The sequence below is a fragment of the Aythya marila genome (genome assembly GCF_965140915.1).
Source record: "Aythya marila genome assembly, chromosome: 10".
NCBI lineage: Eukaryota > Metazoa > Chordata > Aves > Anseriformes > Anatidae > Aythya > Aythya marila.
Window position 1 is genome coordinate 15,787,888 of NC_139051.1, and position 16,025 is coordinate 15,803,912.

The 16,025-nt window shown below is 52.8% G+C and overlaps 1 protein-coding gene across 1 annotated transcript in view; it reads left to right on the forward strand.

Moving 5' to 3' along the window:
• The window catches only part of LOC309881920 (PHD finger protein 7-like), a gene marked incomplete at both ends in the record, with an annotated part of 15,852 nt that extends 9,130 nt beyond the window's left edge, over positions 1 to 6,722 (forward strand). The window contains 1 exon segment of the mRNA XM_082768479.1: positions 6,679 to 6,722. Coding sequence (XP_082624605.1) covers positions 6,679 to 6,722 — 44 coding nt within the window.
• Positions 6,723 to 16,025: the final 9,303 nt, after the last annotated feature.

A 16,025-nucleotide genomic window follows, 5' to 3' on the forward strand; every position in this document is an offset into this window, starting at 1 on the left:
CCCATTAGACCCCTGGTGTTTCCTCTCTAGGCTCCAAAGCCTTCTTTTCAAGCTCCAGAACCTCCACTTGGCATCCCAAGTCTTCTTCTCATCATCTAAACCCTCAGTTTGCAGGGCCTCATTTGTAGGGACCAAGCCCTTTTGTTCAGGGCCTTAAGACTGCTCTCAGGAGACAAAACTGGCTTCTTAGTGCTTACACCCTCACTTTTCTGGCCCAGGCTTTCAATTTCAGGGCACAATGTCTTATTTTTTTGGGCCCTCGGTTGCACCGTGTTATAAATGAAGTCTCAACTCAATCTGAATTTAGTAATATTAATAAAAGAATATTTATAAAAGGTATAAAAGGCAAGTAAACAGCACTGGGTGTGCGGAGAGTCCACGCTCCACCAACACACACACATGAACATCAAACATTCTAAATATACAGAACATTGCTTTTACATACTAAACCCAAGTATGCCTATACATATGTACGATCAGGAAAGGGAACAAAGAATCCTTTAAGTTCCAGGACTGAACAGGCTCCATTTTCCATTCCTTTTCTTGATTACAAACAAGTCTCCATTTTCCATCCCTTTTGAACAATATGTCTCGCTTTAAATTGTCAAGCAACTCGGTCTTCAGGGCTTATGTATCCCGTTCTTCCCGGATCGAAGAAAAGCATGTCCATCTGACTGGGGTGTTGCGATAGATGGTTACAGGCTCTTCAGGAGGGACAGGCAGGGTAGGCGAGGTGGTGGGGTGGCGATGTATGTGAAGCAGGGGCTGGACTGTGTGGAACTTCAGGTCGGCAATGGCAAAGTTGAGAGCCTCTGGGACGAACGAATAAAGGGGATGTCGTTGTGGGAGTCTATTACAGACCGCCTGGCCAGGACGATAGCGCCGATAAATTATTCTTTACAGAACTAAGAGAGGCCTCGAGATTAACTCCCCTTGTCCTTATGAGGGACTTCAACTTGCCAGACGTTAACTGGGAGTGCCACACGGCTGACACGAGCAAGTCCAGGAGGTTCATGAAGCACCTAGATGATAACTTCTTGGTGCAGGTGCTAACGGAGCCAACTAGGAAAGGTGCCCTCCTAGACCTGTTGCTAGAAAACAGAGAGGGTCTGGTGGGAGATGTGGTGATTGGTGGCCGCCTCGGTCATAGCGACCATGAAGTGGTTGAGTTCAAAATTTACAGTGACAGAAGGAAAAGTGCCACCAAAACCTCATCCCTAGATATGGGGAAAGCGGACTTCAGGCTGCTCAGGGAACTAGTCAGCAAGGTCCCCTGGGAAACTGCTCTTGAAGGCCTCGATGTCCACCAGTGCTGGTCACTCTTTAAGCGATGCCTCCTAGAAGCACAAGATCAGGCAATTCCTAAATATCGCAAGTCAGGCAGGCGGGGCAGGAGGCCGGCGTGGCTGACCAGGAACGTTCTAATGGAGATTAGGTGGAAACAGAGAGTGTTTCGCTACTGGAAGGAGGGCCAGGTGTCATGGAAAGAATACAGGGATGCTGTTCGTGTTTGTAGGGAGAAAGTTCGTGTGGCCAAAGCACACCTAGAGTTGAAGCTGGCTGTGTCTGTGAGAGAAAATAAAAAGGGTTTTTTTAGATATGTGAATGGAAAAAGGAGAACTAAAGAATACATAGGGCCGCTCCTTGATAGGGAAGGTCTCCTCACAGACAATGACATAGGCAAAGCAGAGACGCTTAACGCCTTCTTTGCCTCTGTCTTCAATGCTGATGATGGGCTTCGGGACCCAGGGTGCCCTGAGCTGGAGGACCGGGACGGTGGGGATGACAAACTCCCAACCGACCCTGAACGTGTGCGGGATTTGCTACTCCACCTGGATCCCTACAAGTCCATGGGTCCGGATGGGATTCACCCCCGGGTGCTGAAAGAGCTGGCGGACGTCATCGCGGAACCTCTCTCAATTATTTTTCAACGATCCTGGGAATTTGGAGAGGTCCCGGTAGACTGGAAGCTGGCAAATGTTGTGCTGATTTTCAAGAAGGGTCAGAAAGAAGACCCTAGCAATTACAGGCCTGTCAGTCTCACGTCAGTGCCTGGTAAAATCATGGAGAAGATGGTTCTCGAACTTATTGAGGCGCACCTGGGGGACAAAGCAGTCATTGGTCCCAGCCAGCATGGGTTTGTGAAGGGTAGGTCCTGCCTAACTAACCTGATTTCCTTTTATGATAAGATCACCCGTATGGTGGACCAATGGAAACCAGCTGATGTGATTTTTTTGGACTTCAGCAAGGCTTTTGACACGGTTTCCCATAGGATCCTACTGGACAAAATGTCCACCATACAGCTAAATAAAAACATCATACGATGGGTGAGTAATTGGCTAACAGGCAGGGCCCAAAGGGTTATGGTAAATGGAGCTGCGTCAGGCTGGCGGGCGGTCACCAGTGGGGTCCCTCAAGGCTCCATTTTAGGGCCGGTACTTTTCAATATTTTTATAAACGATCTGGATGTAGGAATAGAAGGTATTTTGAGCAAGTTTGCTGATGACACCAAACTTGGAGGAGTCGTGGACTCGAATGAGGGTGGAAAGGCCTTGCAGAGGGATCTGGATAGGTTGGAGAGCTGGGCGATCACCAACCGCATGAAGTTCAATAAGAGCAAGTGCCGGGTCCTGCACCTGGGACGCGGAAACCCTGGCTGCACGTACAGACTGGGCGATGAGACGCTGGAGAGCAGCCTAGAAGAGAGGGATCTGGGGGTCGTGGTAGACGGCAAGTTGAATATGAGCCAGCAGTGTGCCCTGGCAGCCAGGAGGGCCAACCGTGTCCTGGGGTGCATCAAGCACGGCATCGCTAGTAGGTCAAGGGAGGTGATTGTCCCGCTCTACTCTGCACTGGTGCGGCCTCACCTTGAGTACTGTGTGCAGTTCTGGGCACCACAGTATAAAAAGGACATGAAACTGTTGGAGAGTGTCCAGAGGAGGGCTACGAAGATGGTGAAAGGCCTGGAGGGGAAGACGTATGAAGAACGGCTGAGGTCACTGGGCCTGTTCAGCCTGGAGAAGAGGAGGCTGAGGGGAGACCTCATCACAGTCTACAACTTCCTCGTAAGGGGGTGTCGAGAGGCAGGAGACCTTTTCTCCATTAACACCAGTGACAGGACCCGTGGGAACTGGGTTAAGCTGAGGCAGGGGAAATTTAGGCTTGACATCAGGAGGGGGTTCTTCACAGAGAGGGTGGTTGCACACTGGAACAGGCTCCCCAGGGAAGTGGTCACTGCACCGAGCCTGTCCGAATTTAAGAAGAGATTGGACTGTGCACTTAGTCACATGGTCTGAACTTTTGGGTAGACCTGTGCGGTGTCAAGAGTTGGACTTGATGATCCTTAAGGGTACCTTCCAACTCAGGATATTCTATGATTCTATGATTCTATGATCTTTTCAAGGCCAATAGGGCCTGGGTCAAAAGGCACGTTCAGGTCACCAGGGGGCGGAACAGCCAAAGCCTTCGATGGCTGTAGCAGCAGAGGGGCCCATGGCGTAGCAGAAGGATCAGTGAAGGAGCCCGCAGCTCCCTCACTGTCTGGCAAACCACACGTGTCTGACTGTGGTCCCACACGGCTCTTTAAGGCCTCAGAGACTGCTCACCAGGTGCCGAGCAATCCCGCCGCAACCTTGTCGTTTTTAGTTGCAGAGTCCCACACCTTGACCTCAGTTTGGTCCCACGTTTCAGGCTCATAAACAGTCCGATTGTTAATAAGGACAATAAGCTGTAAGGTTACCAGGACAGTCTTTGTTTCCAAGGACGTATGATTCCCCATACTGCGCAGCTGCTTAGCAGCGAGGGGCAGTTGTGTGCGTGGCTCCACTTCTCTCAGCTCGAGCTTCTCTCCAGTTCCGGTGCGCCAATTTCCAGCGACTTTCTGTAGGAGCTTCTCTGAGCGGTTTGCTGAGTTTGGCCGAGCCTATCTTCATGAGGCGATCAAAGTGCCTGTTCCCGTCCTAGTCTCCGTTCTGCCAGCCTGATCCTTTTCATTCCTTCTTTCTGTTTCTTTATTGATGACATACATGTAACTTCATCACATCGTGTTGCCCCCTTTTTTTTTTCATCTTGAGGACAGGCAACCCTCTTATACCCTTCTCCCCACAGCAGTCATTTTCAAAACAACTGTTCATTGGTCAAACGACTTTGAATATAACAGCAACGGCAAACGCCTAGAAACTTCCATGCCTTAACGGCTGGAGAACAAGCAACCTGAGATTGCATGGAGTCTCCTGAATCACTCTTCTTTGTTTCCACTCAACTCTTTTATATTCCTCCTAACAATGGCCTCATCCTTAAGAGTCTGATGTTATCATCAACCAGGGGGCTTGCCGACCCCCATGGCCACACTCCCAAATCTCCCCCTTCTTTATTAATATCAACCATTTTCTCAACACAAATTACCACTCCATATACAACAGCCTCAATCTGAGGGCTGAAAGCTTCCATTAAGGGTCCTAACATCCATTTGGAGGGACCAAAGCATCACAGTAGGGTACAGGCCGTAAGCCAGAGACTCCAAAGGCCCAGGGTCCAGGTCTAAAGCCTCACCTTGACGACCAGGCCCGCCCACGCTCCCCCTCCCTCCCTCCCTCCCTCCCTCCCTCCCTCCCTCCCTCCCTCCTTCCCTTTATCTCTCCATCCCCATTTTAAGTGTTCAAAGCCTCATTAGGAGGCCCCCGTGTTTCCTCTCTAGGCTCCAAAGCCTTCTTTTCAAGCTCCAGAACCTCCACTTGGCATCCCAAGTCTTCTTCTGATCATCTAAACCCTCAGTTTGCAGGGCCTCATTTGTAGGGACCAAGCCCTTTCATTCAGGGCCTTAAGACTGCTCTCAGGAGACAAAACTGGCTTCTTAGTGCTTACACCCTCACTTTTCTGGCCCAGGCTGTCATTTTCAGGGCACAACGCCTTATTTTTTAGGGCCCCCAGTTGCACTGGAAGGTGCAGAGCTGCATTTTTCGGGTGCAAAACCTTATTTGTGAGAAAAGTTCCCTCCCTCCCCATTTTAAGTGCTATGAGTGGTTAGAGGGGCGTTGGGTAAAGGGAAAGGTTGTGTGGTTGTGGTGGCTTGGGGGCTTACTGTATCCACCTCAGCTATTGTGTGCTATTTTGTCAGTTTGGGATCTGGAAGTTGGATCTCAACACGGAAAACTAAGGGGAGATTTTATTGGTCTCCATATTGTTATAGTTTGCTCCTGAGGTCCATCCCTCAGGAGCAAACTGCTCCAACCTGGGTCCCCCACAGTTGGCAGCTCCTGCCAGGCCCCCTGCTCCTGCGTGGGCTCTGCTCCACAGGCTGCAGCTCCGGCCCACACTCTGCTCCGGCGTGGGTCCTCCACAAGCTGCAGCCTGCTTCAGTGCAGGTCCACCTGCTCCACCATGGCCTCCTCCACGGTCTACAGTGTGAAACCCTGCTCCACTGTGGTACTCCATGGGCTGCAGGCGGAAAGCCTGCTCCGCCATGGTCCTCACCACAGGCCACAGGGGAACTTCTGTTGTGGTGCCTGGAGCACCTCCTCCCACCCCTTCACTGACCTCGGTGTCTGCAAGGCCGTTTCTCACTCCTCTCTTTCTCCCAGCTGCTGCTCCACAGCAATTTCTTCCCTTTCTTAAATATGCTCTCACAGAGACGCAAACAACATCGCTTATTGGCTTGGCTCTGGACAGCAGGGCCCTTATCTAAAATGGGGCAGCTTCTGGATTCTTCTCACAGAAGCCACCCCTATGGGCCCCTGCTACCAAAACTTGCCAAGTAAACCCACTACAATTTCTTATTGTTCATATTGTTCAAAAGGGATGGAAAATGGAGACTTATTTGTAATCAAGAAAAGGAATGGAAAATGGAGCCTGTTCAGTCCTGGAACTTAAAGGATTCTTTGTTACCTTTCCTGATCGTACATATATATAGGCATACTTGGGTTTAGTATTTAAAGCAATGTTCTGTATATTTAGAATGTTTGATGTTTGTGTGTGCATTTTGGTGGAGCGTGGACTCTCCGCACACCCAGTGCTGCTTACTTGCCTTTTATACCTTTTATAAATATTTGTTTTATAAATACTACAAAATTCAGATTGAGTTGAGATCTCATTTATAACAGGGGGGAAAATGAGCTCTGGTCCCACCCTGCTCTCAAGAAACTGTGTAGGATAAGGACGTGAGGAGGGAGCAAGCTGCGAGTCATATGCCAGATGTCCTGCGCCTGTCTCGGAGGTTGGCAATGCTGGCCCAAGGGTGTGGTGCAGGCGCTGCCACTCCAGGGCTGCAGCCCCATCCGAGGGACATCTCCTGTGGCGCGGGGAGCACTGCCAGCAGCCCGAGGGAAGCGATCCTTCCTCTCCGCTGCAAGAGCGGCCTTCCTCTTGCTTGGGTGCCGAGGGCCCAGGCCCCAGCATGGCACCTCCAGCCACCCCCGTGAGGCAGGGGCTCTGTCACAGTGGGAGTATGGCAGCTTTGGGCATCCCTGCCCAAACAGGGGGCGTGCAGCGGTGATGTCACAATGGCCACTGTGACCCGCGGGGAGTATAAAAGGCTGCTGGGCCCGGGCCGTGCCTCAGTGCGATTTGGTGAGTTGGGGAGAGGGCAGGGAGGAGGGGGCTGCCCGGGGCTGCCGAGGGAGGAGGGGTCCGACACCTCAGGGCCCGTGCTACAGGCTCACCCTCGTTCTGCTTCTCCCTCAGGTTCGGCAGAGGAGTGTGTGCAGGAGAAACCCCGGCACCGCTGAGGCAGGGACTCTCCAAGTGCTCACTGTCGAAGTGCACCATGTCTGACATGAACGAGAATGCTCCCGACTCGAGGGAGCGAGGTGAGAGAAAAGTATCCCAGTATCCCTTTTCTCAGCAGGGCCCCTCTGCTCCTTGGCAGGGGGGACCCAGGTCGGGCTGTGGGTGCCTGCTGGGAGCCTTGTGCCTGCTGGGCCCCTTCCCCTCCACAGCCTCTGGCCCTGCCCATCAGCCAGGGACAGATCAGGCCCTTGGGGACAGTCCCTCAGGGACACCTGGCCCCGCAAAGGTGCTCAATGGCTGAGCCATTTTCTCTCTCTCCTCCAGCATGCATGCTGTGTGGCCGGGTAGATGTCGACGTGAATGTCTGCGGCCAAACATACGAAAGGGATGGGCTCTGTGCCCACTTATATTGCATGGTGAGTTCCCCCAGGGGTCCTGTCAACATCCCACCAGGGACGGTCTCTTCAACTGTGACTCCTAATGAGATCCTGCTCTTTTCTCTTCTATAGCTTTTTGCAAATGGCCTTTATCGGCGTGAACGCATAAGACAGGGAACTGCAGGAATTTTAATAGAGGATGTACGGCGCACAATCAGGCAGGCATCCGAGAAGGTGAGGACCTGACAGGAACAGGGAGGTTTGTGCCAGGAGATGCTCCCGCAAGCTTAGCCTGGACCCCAGGGAAGCAATCCCGGCCTTTCCAACCTGCTCCGGGACAAACTGCTGCTCTGGCAGACGAGCCTTGTCCACCAGGCGGGTCTGCAGAGTGTGCCCTGCACCCTGTGCCCTGCCCTGCCCAGGGGTGTGGGGCCAGCGGTGGCGGCATCGAGCCTGCTGCTAATGGGGCTGTTGTGTTCTCTTCAGCAATGCTTCGTCTGTGGCGAGCGAGGGGCCAGCATCACCTGCATGGTGACAGGCTGTGAACGCTGCTTCCATCTCCCCTGCGCCTCAGAGGGAGAATGCGTCACCCATTACTTCGGGCGGTACAGGTAAGGGCTGCCGGCACCAGCCAAGCAAGAGGGGACCCCACGGTGATGCTTCCCAGCAGCCTGGCAGAGCCAGAGGCAGCGCCAGAGCCTGGACGGGCCTGGGGCTCCTTCACGTTCCTCTGCCCTCCTCGCCACAACCGCGGCGGGCCCAGCACTTCTCACCTTGCCCTTCCCTTCCCTCTCCCCCCCAGGTCCTTCTGCTCAGAGCACAGCCCACACCAGGCAGCGCAGGCAGCTCCAGAGCAGGGCACCACCTGCATCATCTGCATGGACCCTGTGGGGGACAGCACGTCCTACCACACCATGGTGTGCCCAGCCTGCAATCACGCCTGGTTCCATCGGCGCTGCATCCAGGTAGGAGCCCTCCCCTCACCCTGCGGGCACGGCAGCTGCTCAGCAGCACCAGGGCCCGCTCACCGCTCACCACCTGTGTTCCTGCTGCAGGGACATGCCGTGTGCGCAGGCATTGTCTGCTTCCAGTGCCCCATCTGCAGAGACAGGTTGAATTTTTGTGCAGAGATGTCCAACATGGGGATCCGAATCCCAGTCAGGTTGGTATCCCTCTACCCTGCTCTTGAGACACGAGGGCCCAAGCGCTGTGCACAGCCAGGGAATGGACAATTTCATCCCTTCTCTTGCAGAGTACCAGCCTGGGAGGACAACGACGCCTTTGCATCACAGCGTGAGAGGCACCGGCACTGTGATGCCAGCGAATGCCTTTACCCACAAGGCAGGGAGCGGGCGGAGGGACAGGGGTGAGTTGCCTCAGCAGCCATCTGGGGCTCTGCATGGGACCTCAGCATCACTGCAGGCTGGGGGAGGCAGGACAGAGCAGAAGGGATGTGCCAGCCACTCCCTGCCTCAGACGCTTTGTCCTCACACCCACAACCCTTTGCTTCTTCCCCAGGCCCTGGCAGCTGCTCCTGTGCCGCTCCTGTGCTGCCGAAGGCACCCACCGGCGCTGCTCCAACTTGACCGACAGCGCAGGCACCTGGGAGTGCGCCAGCTGTGCTGGCGTGGACAACGGTAAGACGCACAGGCCGCATGCTGCTGGGCTGCAGGGGCTCAGGGCAGCCTTGCCAGAGTCTCTCTGACCCAGGACGGATCAGAGCCTCTACTGCCGTGGGTCTGGAAGTCCATCCCACTCACCTTCCTGCCTCCTCTTACAGCCTCCAGTGCCAACCAGGGGCTCGCCAGCTCTAGCACCTCCACTGCAGAGGCTCTGGGGCCCTCCCATGGCTCCCCAGCACCCGAAAGCAGCAGCCTCAGCAGCAGCAGCAGCCAGGCAGCACCAGGGCCATCCCACAGCTCCCAGGGGACTGAGAGTGGAAGGCCAGGAACAGAAGAGAGGACAATCTGCCAACCTGTACGTCAGGCCCAGGACACCTGTAATGATCCTGGAAGAAGCCGCAGGATGAGCCGTGCTGCAGAACCCAGCGCTGAGAGCAGCACCCCCAGCTTGGCCAGACGGAGGGCACCAGAAACCTCTGATCACTCCTTGGTGCCCGAAGGCAGACGTCCCACCAGCCAGCGGGGGCGACCCCAGAGAAGAAGCCGCTCACCGCTGGAACATCAGGCCACAGATGCCCAGAGCCAGCCCCAAAGATGCCAAAGGAGCAGCCATGCACCACAGACCAGAGCTGGGAGCAGCAGCACCACCCGATCTCGAAGGCAGGCGGCATCGGGGTCCCCCAGTAGATCCCCAAGACGTAAACGGCGACGATCCTCCAGCCAGCGGGGGCGACCCCAGAGAAGAAGCCGCTCCCCGTTACAACATCAGGCTCCAAATACCCAGAGGCAGACCCGAAGACGGCGTGGGAGCAATCGTGCTGCTGAAGGCACCCATCGGCGCTCCTCCGACAGCGATGCTGGCGTGGACAGAAGCAGCCCAGCAACACTGTGGCCATTACAAGGTATCCTGGTGACTGACAGAATGTGGCACAGATTGCGAAGGAGGAGCCAACATGTAACGTGGACACCAGAAACCTTTAACCAGCCCCGAGGACACCACGAGACCAGTGCTGCTAATCGCGAAGCAGCACCACGTACCTTCAGGCACTCCATGGTGCCCGAAGACAGATACCCCACCAGCCAGCGGGGGCGAGCCCGGACAAGAAGCCGCTCCCCATTACGTCAGGCCACAGATGCCCAGAGCCGGCCCCGGAGACAGCGTGGGAGCAGACGTGCTGCATCCCCCTGTTCTCAGAGCAGCAGCAGCAGCAGCAGCAGCAGCAGCTCTGATAGCGAAACGGCATCGGGGTCCTCCAGCGATTCCTCGGTGCCTGAACGCAGCAGCCACTCCAGCCACGCCGGGCCAGTCCGGACGCGAAGCCGCTCCCGGTTACAACGTCGGGCCCCAAATCCCTACAGCCGGCCTGAACAACGCCGCAGGAGCAGCCGTGCTCCAGCTCGACGTCGTGGCCCCAGTCCCCAGCCACCATCACAATAAAGCTTGCTGCCAATCCCATCTGTGCGGAGAGATCACACGCATGTGTCAGCTTCAGTCTCACTTGCACTCCCATTAGATGGATTAGAAAAATAACAGAATTCCAGTAAGCACGTTTGGCTTAATCACATTGTCCAGAAGGGGTTACGATCTACACAGCCAGGAATATTGTTGGGCTGCACATGTCCCAGTTATCAGCCAACCGTCACCCTGTAGACTATGGCACGTAAAATTGGAGCCGTGAAATTATCGTGTCTTTGAGGAATTGTGGTATGAACGTTCCCTGTGAGATTCCCAAGTTTCACTCCATTCCAACACCCCTCTGTTTCTAACAGAATCACAGAATCACAGAATTTCTAGGTTGGAAGAGACCTCAGGATCATCGAGTCCAACCTCTGACCTAACGCTAACAGTCCCCACTAAACCATATCCCTAAGCTCTACATCTAAATGTCTTTTGAAGACCTCCAGGGATGGTGGCTCCACCACTTCCCTGGGCAGCCTGTTCCAGTGCCTCACAACCCTTTCAGTGAAGAAGTTCTTCCTAAGATCCAACCTAAAACTCCCCTGGCGCAACTTAAGCCCATTCCCCCTTGTCCTGTCACCAGGCACGTGGGAGAACAGGCCAACCCCCACCTCGCTACAGCCTCCCTTGAGGTACCTAAAAAGAGCGATAAGGTCACCCCTGAGCCTCCTCTTCTCCAGGCTGAACAAGCCCAGCTCCCTCAGCCGCTCCTCGTAGGACTTGTTCTCCAGGCCCCTCACCAGCTTCGTCGCCCTTCTCTGCACCCGCTCAAGCACCTCGATGTCCTTCTTGTAGCGAGGGGCCCAAAACTGAACACAGTACTCGAGGTGCGGCCTCACCAGAGCTGAGTACAGGGGGACGATCACCTCCCTAGCCCTGCTGGTCACACCGTTCCTGATACAAGCCAGGATGCCGTTGGCCTTCTTGGCCACCTGAGCACACTGCTGGCTCATATTCAGCTGACTATCCACCATCACTCCCAGGTCCTTCTCTGCCTGGCAGCTCTCCAACCATTCCTCTCCCAGCCTGTAGCTCTGCTTGGGGTTGTTGCGCCCCAGGTGCAGGACCCGGCACTTGGCCTTGTTGAACTTCATGCAGTTGACCTCAGCCCATCAGTGCAGCCTATCCTGCAGAGCCTTCCTACCCTCGAGCAGATCAACAGACTGCTTTCCCAGGGCTGTGTTGTGCTTCCAGGATATGTCAGGGAAGTTGAAGGCCCCCACGAGAACAAGCGCTGAAGATTTCGCAACTTCTGTCAGCTGCCTGTAGAACTCCTCATCCGTCTCCTCATCCTGGTTCGGTGGTCTATAGCAGACCCTGACCAGGACACCAGCCTTGTTGTCCCCGCCGATCCTAACCCAAAGGGACTCGACCTTGTCATTCCCAGCCTCGAGTTCTACAACATCGAAAGACTCTCTAATATAGAGAGCCACACCACCACCCCTTCTGTGCTGCCTGTCCCTTCTGAAGAGCTTATAGCCAGGCATTGCAGCACTCCAGTCATGAGACTGGTCCCGCCACGTTTCCATGATGGCAACCAAGTCGTAGCCTGCCCGCTGCATGATGGCTTCCAGCTCCTCCTGTTTGTTACCCATGCTGCGTGCATTGGTGTAGATGCACTTCAGCTGGGCCATTGCCTTATCCCCCGGCCTTGCTATTGTTCCCCCAGCACAGCTCCAACAATCCTTGCTTCAGCCCCATCCCCCTTCTTACCTAGTTTAAAGCCCTCTCAATGAGCCCTGCCAGCTCCTGGCCCAGGATCCGTTTTCCCCTAAAAGATAGGGACCCGTCTGCGGCCATCAGGCCGGGTGCTGAGTAAAGTGCCCCATGGTCGAAAAACCCAAGATTTCTGCGTTGGCACCAGCCCCTGAGACATGTGTTTAACAGGTGGGCTTTCCGTGTCCTCTCTGAACCCCTCCCTGCCACCGTAGGGATGGAGGAAAAAAACAACCTGCACTCCCGCTCCATCCACTAACCGTCCCAGCCCCCTAAAGTCTCGTTTGATAGCCTTCAGGCTTCTCTCTTCAACGTCGTCACTACCTGCCCGGACTATCAAAAGAGGATAATAATCAGAGGGGCGTACCAGGTTGGGAAGCTTCCTGGCAACGTCCCTGACCCTGGCCCCAGGGAGGCAGCAGACTTCCCTACGGGTAGGGTCAGGCCAACAAATAGGGCCCTCTGTTCCCCTAAGAAGAGAATCTCCCACAACAATAACCCTTCTGTCTTTCTTTGTGGATGCAGTCCTGAGGCGTGGAGTCGACCTCCTCGCCCTAGGCATCCTCCTGGGAACACTTTCTACCTCTTCCTCACCCACCGGTCTCTCGGTCTCTCGAGCTCCAGGGCCTCAAACCTGTTGCGTAAGGGCACCTGGGAAGGTGGGGCCGGAAGGGGAGGGCATCGCCTGTGATGTCGAGCAGGGACCTGTTTCCATTCCTCCTCAACTCCCAGATCCCCTCCCTCTGCCCGATGGCGACAGGGCAGGGTGTCCACCCCCATTTGGGGTGTCTCACCTCGATACCTCTCCTTGAGGCCCTGCAGGGAGTTACTCCACAAGTTTATCTCCCGCTCACACTCCCTGATGGCCCTCAACCTCTCCACCTCCTCCTTGAGCTCCGCCACCATGTGGACCAGGTCATCCACCTGCTCGCACCTCACGCACGCAGTTTCTCTGCCTCCCACCGATGGCAGCAACAGGCTCAGACACTCCTTGCATCTGGAGACCTGAACTGCTGCATTTTTTAACGGGTAGTCGGTCTGGGTGTGTACCGACTTCCTGGAGAGCCCACCGTGCCTGGTGGAGACCATTATCACCTGGTGGAGACCATTATCACCTAGCTAACGGCTGTTGTTAAGGAGGTGTTCATTAGCGAATGTTGTCGATGGAAGGAAGACACAGACGCTCAATATGAGTGAACAGTGAACTTCAACTTTAATGGATAGCTCAGTCGCCTTTTATCTAGTTTGAACATAATCAACTCATACATATTGCAAAAACTAAGCTCAGGATTGGCTAACATTTTCCCGCTCTTTTCAGGTAGTTTCTCCTTCTTTTAGCTACCGTCCCGCCTTAGGGACTTTCCCAATCGCTCAAGGGCATCGTGTCCTTGAGCCTGATTGGCTCTCAGCCAGTTGCGTACGTGCCCAGACTCTTGTGAGTTGAGTACGGTACTTTACTAGCCCATTGCCTCTTAACTGCCCAACATCCTCGTGTCCTATTTCAGTTAACCATTCTTCCACAATTCCCCCGTTTTTATTTTGCGCTACGAACACCCTCTCTGTGAGTTGCTCTAGTCTCTCAGCTAGGCAGCCAAAGACCACACGTGCAGCAATCACAATCACTACAATTATAAGTCAACTTGCTCCCAGGGACTGGAGAAAGCGAAGTCCCTCTTTAACTAACAAAACCCATCCACCCATGTTCCCAAAAACAGATTTAAGCCAACCTTCAAACCAACTATCTTGTAACGCGACCAGAATCCCTTGCACCGTTAGATCAGCCATGGTTGCTCTTATCCATACTTGATGACTTTTCTTCAATGGCTGGTTTAACACATCGACTAGGCACCCAGGTTGGCCCTGTAGGGGAAGAGATACACACATAACCTCGCCCCATATAAATCACGTCAGCAGGCCCCAACCATTGTCCCGTTTTCATATCTCGGTACAGTACTCTCATAATACATTTATTATCATTTTCAGACTTAATGTAATGACGTGCCGCGGGTGGTTCCTCATCATCTCCAAATACACACAAATGATTGAGAACAAATAAAGTTTTATCCACCCTCTCTCTAACATCTGTAATGTCTTTAAACTTTTCCAAGTACCGCTTAACTGTTCCATTAGCCCTTTCTACTATAGCTTGACCAGTTGGTGAATGTGGAATACCAGTTATATGCTTAATGTCCCACAGTTCCATAAATCGCTTAAGTGGCCCACTAACATAGGCTGGACCATTATCTGTCTTTATAGTTTGTGGTACTCCCATTACTGCAAAACAACTGGCAAGATGACGTCGTACATCCCGAACTTTTTCCCCAGGCTGCGGTGTAGCCCAAATCATGTGACTATAAGTGTCTATCATTACATGCAGATATCTCAATCTGCCAAATGCTGTGACATGAGTGACGTCCATTTGCCACACTTCGTTGGTTTTAATCCCTCTCGGGTTTGTTCCGATTCCGATTCCCACTCCCGAATTGTAATGACTACACGTTGGGCAAGCTTTTACTATCGCCTGCGCATCAGCTCTAGACAGTTTGTAAGCCCGCGCAAGTCCCTTAGCGTTCTGGTGAAAAATAGCATGAGCCTCCCGAGCTCTGCAAAAGGGTGACAGTGGTGCTTCAGTAGCTGTTGCGGCAACTAGTCGGTCCGCTCGAGCGTTGCCTTCTCCCAGGCCTTCTTCCCACTGATGACTCCTTATGTGTATTACTGCGTACGGTTCACTTCTTTGAGCTATGGCGATCTGTAGACTGATTATTAATTCTGACAGCCGTTCATTTTTTAAGTCTCTCAAGCCTGAGTCTTCTATACGATTTGCTATGCCTACTACATATAAGGAATCAGATACCACATTTAACGGAATATCTTTCCATTTTATAAATGCCCATACTACTGCAAGAAGTTCTAGTGTCTGTAATGAGTCTTTATCTTGGGCTTGTAAAATTTGATGTTTCCAACCATGCTCATCCTTCCAAGTCACTGCAGCAGTTCGAGAACGTTTTCCTGCGTCAGTGAAAACTGTCACTGCATTCTTAAGTGGGATAGACAATCGTTTTGGCTTAGTTATCCATCCCTGGTTTTCCATCCATGTCAGAGCAGTTGATTGTAATGTTTTTGCTACTATAGTAGCGCCATCCTGCAGTAGTGCAGCTTGTAACTCTTCAGAATTTTGTATATACCATTCCAAATCGCCTGGCTTCATGGGTAACCAGATCATATTTGGAGGAACCCCATCCACCTGCAATATTCGATTCCTCCCCTTCTTTACTAATTCTGCTAATGTTGCAATTTTTTCTTGAATTGTTCGTCGAGGTTGTAACGGAGGAGCTATCCACTCTAATACCACAGTTTCTCCTCCCTTCTCCCCCGTTTTTATTTTTTGCTGTGTTATGGCACCCATCAGGTATTGTGAGCCACATAGAATGGTAAGATCGAGTGGCCTGTCAGATATACGTCGATGCATGACACTTGTTGTGATCAATGATGCGATTTGTTGTAATATTTCTTGTTGTTTTTCCGATAGTGTCACTTTTGAAGCAGGATCAGTTCCTTTTAATAACGGCCGAAGGGGATTTAATAGTTCATTCGGAATCCTGACTACTGGCCTGATCCATTGTAAATCTCCCAGCAGTTTTTGAACATCATTAAGAGTTTTGATGTCCGATTGGATTGTAAGTTTTTGAGGCTGAATGGTGGAATCTGTAATTTTCCAACCCAAAAACTTCCAGGGGCTTGTCTCCTGAACCTTTTCCGGTGCAAGTACGAGTCCCATTTGTTTTAAGGTCAGTGTTAAGTCATTTTTCTGTTGTAGAGAAAACGGTTCCTTCTGGGCTAACAAAATATCATCCATGTAATGATAGATTATTGTCTCTGGCCATTTTCGTCGAATCGGTTGCAGAGCTGCGTCAACATAAAGCTGACATAACATAGGTGAATTACGCATTCCCTGGGGTAATACAGTCCATTCAAATCTTTGATCCGGACCTTCACGATTTATTGCCGGGAGAGTAAAGGCAAACCTCTGTTTGTCATTTTCATGGAGGGCTATTGTGAAAAAACAGTCTTTCAGATCCACAATCAATAAATGCCAACCCTCTGGTATCATAGCAGGATTAGGTAGAC